This window comes from Xyrauchen texanus, chromosome 19 (genome assembly GCF_025860055.1).
Source record: "Xyrauchen texanus isolate HMW12.3.18 chromosome 19, RBS_HiC_50CHRs, whole genome shotgun sequence".
Classification (NCBI taxonomy): Eukaryota; Metazoa; Chordata; class Actinopteri; order Cypriniformes; family Catostomidae; genus Xyrauchen; species Xyrauchen texanus.
Genome location: NC_068294.1, coordinates 38,523,782 through 38,533,168, shown reverse-complemented (window position 1 = coordinate 38,533,168; position 9,387 = coordinate 38,523,782). Strand labels below are relative to the sequence as shown.

Genomic DNA, 9,387 nt, shown 5'->3' with positions numbered 1-9,387 from the left:
GCTTAAGATACCTTTAACCAAAAAATGCATAATGTGTTGGTTCTCATGTAGGCCTAGAGCTGATGTAACGTTGGGTGTCTAGGAGTGGAAAAGAGGAGACGCATGAGTAGGTTCTTTAAATTCTTTAATAGCAATCGTTGGAGTAGAACAAATGCTGGATCTTAACATCAAAGCTAAACACAAAGTGTCACTTCAATAACTGGCAAAAGACTGAACAAAACTAGAGGGTATTTATACACAGAAAACTAATGAAAGGAATGGAAGGCAGGTGAGGATGACAATGGACAGATGGAAATGATTAGGGCAGTGAATTCTGGGAAATGTAGAGCAGGGGAAAACTTCAAAATAAGAGTCCTTGAAGAAAATGAGGGAGACAGAATGTGACATTTTCCCTGGGAGGCAGCCGCAGGGCAGGGACTGGGTCAGGAGGCCCGGGAGGTGGCCGCAGGGCAGGAACTGGGTCAAGAAGGCCTAGGAGGCAGCCGCAGGTCAGGGACTGGGTCGGGAGGTGGCCACAGGGAGAGGAATGGGTCGGGAGGAGGCAATAGGGCAAGGACTGGGTCAGGAGGTGGCCACAGGGCAAGGACTGTGTCAGGAGGTGGAACCGCTGGAGAAGTGGGCACTGGAAGGCAGTGCCATGGGAGTGTACAGGTAGAGACTGGGGAATGAACTCCATGGTTGTGAGCATGGGCAGAGACTGGGGAGGAGTCCTTTTCCTCCTCTTACGGCCAGCAGGTAGCGTAGATACAGGGATGGTCGGGGCTATGGGCACTGGCTCGTTAACCATGGCAGGCATGGGCACAGGCTTGTTCACCGTGGCAGGCATGGGCACAGGTTGTGGCCTGGGTTCCTGCCATAATTTACAACATATGGGGGAAACATAACTTCCCTGCTGCAGTCGGCAGTAGCGAACACGGAATCGATTTAAAAATTAGGGAAATTGAATGGAAAGGAGTTACCTTGGAGATAGTGAGCGTGGAAGGCGCAGAGACAGGGGCCGTGGAAGAAGTCAATTTCTGTGTAAACATGATGCGAGTGAAGGGTTATGCATATTCAGGGTGACTACAATGTAATTTGCTAAGGGAAGATCTTACACTTCAGGAAGTGCTATGGGTCTGTGGAAGTTTAATCCCAAATTGAATCAATTGGTATATGTCCAGAATTTGTTTAAGCAGCAAAGTGAAAGAACTCGGTCGTGTATTCCAAGAGGGGAAGATCCTGCCTGAACAGCTCCAAGAATAATACTGTTGGCTCCATGCTCAGTAATGTGCACATCGAGGTGAGGCTTTGTAGGATCGCTGGAGTAGAGGAAGACATTTGGAAGAGCAGGTAAGTATATCCGTATTCTTAGATCCTTTAAAAGCAATTGTTGGTGTAGAACAAACACTGGTGTGGAAACAAACAAAAGACTCAACAAAAGTAATAGCTGGAGTGGAACAAACGCTGGATCTTAACATCAAAGCTAAACACAAAGTATCACTTCAATAACTCAATGTAACACTTCAAGGACTGACAAAAGACTGAACAAAACTAGAGGGTATTTATACACAGGAAACTAATGAGGGAATGGAAGGAAGGTGAGGATGATGAAGAACAGATGGAAGTGATTAGGGCAGTAAATTCATGGAAAAGTAGTGCAGGGGGAAACTTAAAAATAAGAGTCCTTGAAGAAAATGAGGCAGACAGACTGTGACAGCCGACAGAAAAGACACCTGCTGAAAGTCATGACAACGACAGTGTGGGGTATGACGAGCCAATTTTTACATATGTTGTCTCCTATACAAGGAAAAATTAGACAGAGGTAAAATGAATAAAGCTACTTTAATTTCAAGGTGTCTGCTATCACTTGATGAGTGATGAGTGAAAAATGAGTTTGCAACAAAAAGCAACAAACAACTGGGCTTTTAAAAAGAAATTATCCATTGGGTCAACTTGCCCCAGGTTAGGGGTAAGTTGCTCCTGGTTAGTGGGTAAGATAAGCCTCCTGGGGATAAGCCTCCTGACCAATTGAATTTTTCCAGTGAAACACTGAATAAAATTCCACAAATAATTTTTTTATTCATTATAATCTCCTACTTTCCCATTGTCCCAATCCAATTAATCCCATTGGATTAATCACTAGCCTACAGTAAATACCTATTGTCAAACAAAATTATTTTCTTTAGACTTCAACTTTATAAACTGAACAGTTATTGAAGCAAATTTGTTTTGATACAAACTTATTTCTGGACTAAAATCTTGGGCAAAAACAAAATTATTCCATTAAGTCCTGTTTTCAATTTAAACATTATAAAAATGACAGATTGTTCTTTTGTTTCAGTAAAAACCCGTGGCTCAACTCTCCCCAGATTGTTAGGTTAATTTTGCCCCATAGTAACAATTTTGGGCAAAAGGACCTACTGTAGCTTAGTAGCCCACTTCACAGCTGATATTGGGTATTTATACACTGGATATACACCATTATGCATGACATGTCATTTTGTACCTGAATACATTTTCTTTGGCACAACAATCAGTAACCCTAAAATTTCCAATCTTTCTTTGTTTAACGGGAGCCAGCTGATAGATAGCTGTGCATTGTGTAAACCTCACTCTCCAGAGGTGCACTAGCGACTGACGCTAGAGGCTGTAGCCTTTAGCCTCCTTGTTAGCGCACCCGCCTCCCACGCCAGTTTGAGACCCGTTTGGAGCAGGCCTACTCGCCCTGCCGGTTACAATGGTGCCGTGACCCGGATGGGAGAGAGGGTTAGGGGGGTGAGTGTAATGGGAGCCAGCTGGTAGATAGCTGTGCAGTGTGTAAAAACCTCACTCTCCTAACCTCAAGAGGTGCACTAGCGACTAACGCTAGAGGCTGTAGCCTTTAGCCTCATTGTTAGCACACCCGCCTCCGACACCGGTTCCAGTCCCGTTCGGAGCAGGGTGAGCAGGGCTGGTTACATACTTTCCCATGTGGTTATCCTCTTCACACTGCTTAAAAGGTCACATAACAAAAAATATGTACAGTTGCCTAGACACAGGGTGGGTCAACTTACCCACAGGCTCCCCCAACCAAAGGCTAAAACCTAAGATGAACTAAAAAATGTAACATTATTTCTTTGCTGCTTTACAAGCTCTGGTATTTTTTTTTTAAGAAATGCTGAAAGATGTAATTATGTACTGGAAAAGTTTAAGCTTAAAATATACCACTGATAATATTTCTGCATTTCTTTGTACTGTGTACCTCTTTTCATTTATAACCTTCTAATGTGTGTATTTAGCATGTATTTAGTTCAATTCTGGATTCATCCGTTAACCCAATCTGTGCCCACCCAAAGACACCATAGATGAGGTTGTTTTCATTACAGCCTGTTTACTAATAACGCTAAAGAGAAAAGGACAATCTATCTACAAAAACCGTTAAAACATGTTATTTTATCATCCCCCCCTCTCTCTCTCACACACACACACGGTCCGGTTTCCTCCCCCCACCTCCGTGCAGCTCGCCCTCGCGCGCGTTACGAATTATAGATTCAGTCGCGTGGGCAGCCGGTGCTGGAGTATAAATGCCCGCGGGACTCGCCTATCTTCAGTCGCAGTCGAAACGAGCACCAGAGTTGACCGTCAGCGCAGATAGCAAGCAAGAGCTCAGGCTAACTCGCACTCGGTTTGGATTTTGGGATGGAAACTCGTGCGGCTGCGCGGAGCTCTCGATCCTCCAACACTCTTACCTTTAAAAGTGAGTACAAACTTATTATTTTTGTTATTAATTTATGTTTAAAAACTATGCACATTTATAGTCATTTATTGCCTCAAAAGTTTTTTTTGTTACATGGTGATGTTTGATATTTGTTTTATAGCCATTTATTACAATAAATTATGTTTTTAAAGTTGTATTGTTGATTTTATAACTTGCAAAGCATTGAAATGTGTACATTTGTATTTTTTTGTATACGTTATATATGTTATAAAGATATTATATACCAATGTTATATATTCAAAGTTTACCTTTGGAGACCGGTTCATCCTGCGCCTAACACTGCTCACAAATTAATCTTAAAGTTAATCATGTTTATTTCTTATCAGAGACATAAATACATTTTACAGACACCGTTTTGAACATGATACATTTAAAATAATAAATTACCTGCTACTGCCTATAGCATCCACATTAATGTGTCTATGTGAACTTCTAAACAAAACACAGAGTTATGCATTAAAAGTTACGTCCACAAGTAAGCATTTTTAATTTTCCACATTAGTCCTGTGCAGTGGAAAGATTAGTAGGCTGCTTGACCTGGAATGGGACATGCAGTGACCAGGTCAGTGCTCAGGTATAATAGGAAAATCTTGCGCAGGCGACATGAATGCACGCGGCATGATTAATTCACGCTGTGCGTGTTTTTAAAGTCACGTTAATTGTGTGGAGTCACCGAACCCCGCGAGGTGCCCTCTTAAATATTCACGCGCTGCCGTAATTGGATCGGGTTCAGTTTCACGAGCCTGGAGTTATTTCCGACCTTTTTGTTTCACGCACTCTTAGGCACTATTCTGTCCTGTCCTGAATGCACAAACAATTGCGGGCTCTGACTGGAACAAGAGTCTGTCATAAAACACCACACATGTCTGGATATCAAATGTTGGTTAGTTAACTGAGCAGAATTAAGTTTCATCTGGGGCTTTAAAAAGATAGTTCATGGACATGGACATTTCTGTTATCCTGTTTTTCCAAACCAGCATGACTTTCTTTCTTTGGTGAAACACAAAATGACATTTTAGGCAGAACTTAAGCCCAAGTCACCATTCACTTTCATTGCATCTTTTTTCCCAAACTGTATAATGCGAGTGAGAACTTTCAGCACCACTCGTGGAACAGGTTCTTCAGGGGCACAACAATTACATTCTTTTAACCCCCTCCTTTTCTCTCTGCAGGTGGTTTGACTCTCTGGTTGGTGGTGTGGCTGTTGGTATGTCGCTGTGCACCGGGTCAGGCATGTCCCAGGCTGTGTGTATGCTACCATACACCCATGACTGTCAGCTGCCAGTCTCAGAATTACACAGCTGTCCCTGTTGGCGTGCCTTACGACTCCCAGCGTGTCTTCTTGCAGAACAACCGCATCACTGAGCTCAGAGCTGACTCTTTTGGTTTCGAGACACAGGTGAGTTTATATTAGTCTGTAAATTATGCATTGAATTGAAGTGGTGAGTTCAATAAGGGCCCACCTCCATGAAACAAAATGTGTATAATTACGTTGGCCAGACAAAACCAAAATACTGTTATTCTACAGAATTGATTTAGGGTTTTTCCAAAATCCCTGAACAAACACCAAAATTATCAATAGTACCTTCTTCTAGAGCCTTCGGTCTACATCCACCTTCACATTGTTCTGATTTAGTGTGCTATTTCTTTTCTCACTGATCTGACTAACAGTTTTCCAGTGGCAGGGAAATCGAAAATCCCCCAAATCCTATGGATTTACATTGGCAGAATGCCAAATGGACTAGCCACACCCCCTCTTTCCAAAAGCCCACACTCCAAACATACCAAATGAGTTTAAAGATACATTCAGTAATTTTTTCGTCTTTAAAAAGTTGAACTCCTAAATCATTTATTGTAATTATGCAATATATGTAGGAAATCATGACCACTCACATTAAAATGAAGACTCCAGATATATCAGTAACCTTATAAAAGCTGTTTTATTCTACATGGAGAGGGTCCGTATATTTGGGGTCTGCCATGTTAGAATCACATGACCAGCCTAATACTACTCACTTTTAATCTCATTAACCATCCTGTTATTTGACACTTTCATTCATTGATTAAAGTAATCATAGCTGACTGTAATACTAAACTTCTAGTATAGCATCTGAAACTTAAAAGCATTTATTTTAAATTAAGCTACATCCAAGCGGCTAGGTGTCAGTGTAAGTACAAGATGAAACAAAGAAAAAAAGTTACTGAATGCACCTTGTCAAAAACAACAGCATTAAAATAGCGCTCTCAACTGACAACTGTTATGAGCAACATGGCATAAAATTGGCATTAAGCATCAATAGTTTGCTGCAACGACTAGTGTTTTCAAAAGTACCAGTAGTTTGGTACCAAGTCGGTACTGAAATAGAAAAGATGTAACTATACCAGTACCGGTAGTACCAAGCACCAACTCTATCTGGTACCAGCGTGCACAGTATGACAGACACACGATAGCTTTAAAATGCTCACAGGTGCTTTATTAGTGTGCTAAATTAATCCACTGAAGGCTGCAATTTTAGTGTGGATGAATGTATAATCCGACCACTCATCCACTAGAACCACAGGCTCAACCACAGGCATTGAGAATAATTTATGTTGTTTAAGATGACAAAGCAGAGCACTAATCCACTGTGAACCACACAGCACATGTAAACAATGTATTTATATAATTAAATCACAGCATTTGTGCTTAAATCTCAACTTTATTTATATGGCATTTAAAACAACTTTATTTATATGGCATTTAAAACAAGTTGAATTACTGTGAAGCACTTTTAGTTGACTAAAGTGCTTCACAGTAATTCAATTTAAAACATAACATTTAAAAATGACCACAAACACCAATAATCTAAAATACAAATACTCCAAAACTGTGTCCTACATTTTATTTATCAGACTCAACGGCAAGTGTAAACTGATGAGCTTTTATGTTAAAAAGTAATATTTTCACTTATTAAAAGTTTTATTAATTAATTGATTAGACCACAATTTGATGATTAAATTAAACTTTAAAACATGTTCTGGAAAATAATAATAATTATTAAACTAAAATTATTAAAATAATTATTAAAAATAATAATTTTGTGTTTAATACCACATTATCATATTAGCATATTTTTGCTGTGGTATCGAAATTGGTATGGAGAACCATGAAATTTCACTGGTATCGGTATCGACACTGAAATTTTGGTAACATGACAACATTAGCAACTACAATACCATGAGAACATGCAAACAACTGACGGGCAGAAAGCACCAGAGGAAAAAGAAAAATATATCCAACTACAGAAATTTTGGCTGAAACAAGAATCTACTGTTGTTAATAGGACAACAATATATTCAATAAGCACAATGCAACAGTTTATTCATAAGACTTGGGACATTTTTGCACACAGTCACGATCCCTGTCACCAAAAGTATTGATCAAAGTATTTTTCCCATAAATTTGTTCCATAAGGATAAAAAAAGCATAAAATACTTGTTGCTCACGGTAGGTCTGTCTTTAAAGGTTGTTTACTTTCTGTATCTGCAGGTCCTATGGCTATACTCTAATAACATTTCATGGATCGAAGCAGGTGCATTTAGTAATCTGCGTGTACTGGAGGAGCTAGATTTGAGTGACAACCCATCACTGCGCAGGCTGGATGGAGGCACATTTAGGGGGCTGGAGCGACTACAGAGTCTTCACATGCATCGTTGTCACCTAGCTGAGCTGCCCGCAGACCTCTTTCACAAGCTGTACAGTCTCCAGTTCCTCTACCTGCAGGAGAACCAGCTCACCCACCTCCCTGACGGCCTCTTCTCCGATCTGGTCAATCTCACCCACCTATTCCTTTATGGCAACCGTATTCGAGCCCTTTCTGAAAACGCCTTCCGCGGCCTGGTGAATCTCGACCGTCTCCTGTTGCACGACAACCGCATTCGGCAAGTCCATCGGCGAGCTTTCCGTGACCTGGGCCGATTGACGATCCTGTATCTGTTCGACAACTCTCTGCAGGAGCTTCCAGGCCAGGTGCTGAAGGACACATCATCGGTGCAGTTCCTCAGGCTCAATGGCAACCCCTGGACCTGCGGCTGTGAAGCCAGGTCAATCTGGGAGTGGTTCCGCAAAGCTCGAATTTCCAGCTCAGACCTAACCTGCACGTCACCAGCCCCCCGTAAAGGCCAGGATCTGAGGTTCTTGCGGGAGCTGGACTTTGCCCTCTGCCCACTGCCTGACCCAGGATCTATGGCTGGCACTACAACCACCACCTTTAGCACCAAAACACGTTGGTGGTTCTCGAAGAACAAACCAGCATCGTCATCCAAAAGCTCCTTTCACAAGAGTACAGAGACACAAAAGGCCTTTCCGTTCACCTCCGTCAAACATTCCTCATCTTCCTTATCCTCCAAATACGATCTCACAGAAGAGGAGGCTGCGTTACCCAAGTTAGAGCCCGAAGAGTACTGGGCGAATTATGGCAATGAGGATGCAGCCTCAGTCCGCTGTTTTGAGCTTGAGTGTCCGCCCGATGATGACTCTCTTGTTCTTTCATCTTCAACTTCTCTTCTGTCCTTCTTCTCACTCACAGCATTGACTCTTTCTTTCCATCTGCTCTTCGGCTGAGTTTTCTTTCTATTCTTCCTCCTCCTCCAATGTTATTCTTCATTTCGCCTGCAATGGGCCTGATGCTGACAGATACATAGAAGCAGCCATGCAGAAAAGGGAGACGAGACTGTCACATAACGCATGCACACATACATGGTGCAGGTCATACAAAAGTGATGGGGCTATTGCATGCATGCACTCCCAGGACCGCTAACTCAAGTCATGTCCTTCTCTAAAATCAAGAGAACAGGACAAGCAGAGGGTAAACTAGATAGAAGTAAAGAGAGAAATAAAGACAGATTAAACTTGGGAGAGGTGAAAAGTGTGTCTACTCAGAGAGCTAGGTTAAACTCTCATACCAGCAAATGAGACTTTGTAAATAATGACCGACCAACTCATCCACTGTAAAAAGGAACACACACATGCTCACACACCTACTTTTGAACTATTTTTCTAACAGAAGACATGCTATAGACAGTAGATTAGAGAGTAGATTTAGTTTTCTTTTTGGTGATTGTTGGTGACTTTCTGTGGATTAAAGGAGGTAAAACACTACACTAGACACAACACCACATGCAATGGCCCAAAAAGTATTTGGGTTTATAGGTTTAAATTGATATCAATAGAGATACTGTTGAAAATGACAAAAAGTGTTTGGCCACTTTGTAGTTGCCAAACGTTAGTGGAACATGTTCACAGTAATTGCAAACAAACAAACAAATCTCAGAAAAGTACAGATAGTTCTGAGAAAGTCTAGCAATGTTTCTTTGTGGGTGCCACTTGGTTTGATATTTGCTATCTTATGCAGTGAAATTAATACATTTTTAAGAGTGGTTTAAGTGTGCAAATACTTTTTGGGGCCACTGTAAATTACGAGACTGCTAAAATGGACTTAGAATAACGTTCCTATAATGTTTTTTCTTTTTGTAGTGTTTCATGTTGATCACCTTCACTTAAAACTTTGTTAAGTACTTTGGTCTGTGTTAGTTAATCTGAGTTGTGCCAGCTACTTTAGGTAATAAGTAAAGTTAGGGCAGGAAGTCAATGTTTAGTTCAAGTACCCAGG

The 9,387-nt window shown here is 41.2% G+C and overlaps 2 protein-coding genes across 2 annotated transcripts in view; one reads left to right on the top strand and one right to left on the bottom strand.

Moving 5' to 3' along the window:
* The first annotated feature begins 3,552 nt into the window (after positions 1–3,552).
* On the top strand, positions 3,553–8,339 carry rtn4rl2b (reticulon 4 receptor-like 2b). Its single transcript, XM_052150044.1, has 3 exons — positions 3,553–3,715; positions 4,909–5,135; positions 7,266–8,339. Exons 1-3 carry the CDS (start codon positions 3,658–3,660, stop codon positions 8,337–8,339), a joined length of 1,359 nt encoding a protein of 452 aa, XP_052006004.1. The 5' UTR covers positions 3,553–3,657.
* Positions 8,283–9,387, bottom strand: part of LOC127660006 (janus kinase and microtubule-interacting protein 1-like) — a 25,892-nt gene continuing 24,787 nt past the window's right edge. The window contains exon 20 of the mRNA XM_052150043.1: positions 8,283–8,404. Coding sequence (XP_052006003.1) covers positions 8,372–8,404 — 33 coding nt within the window. The 3' untranslated portion in view covers positions 8,283–8,371. The remainder of the gene's footprint in view (positions 8,405–9,387) is intronic.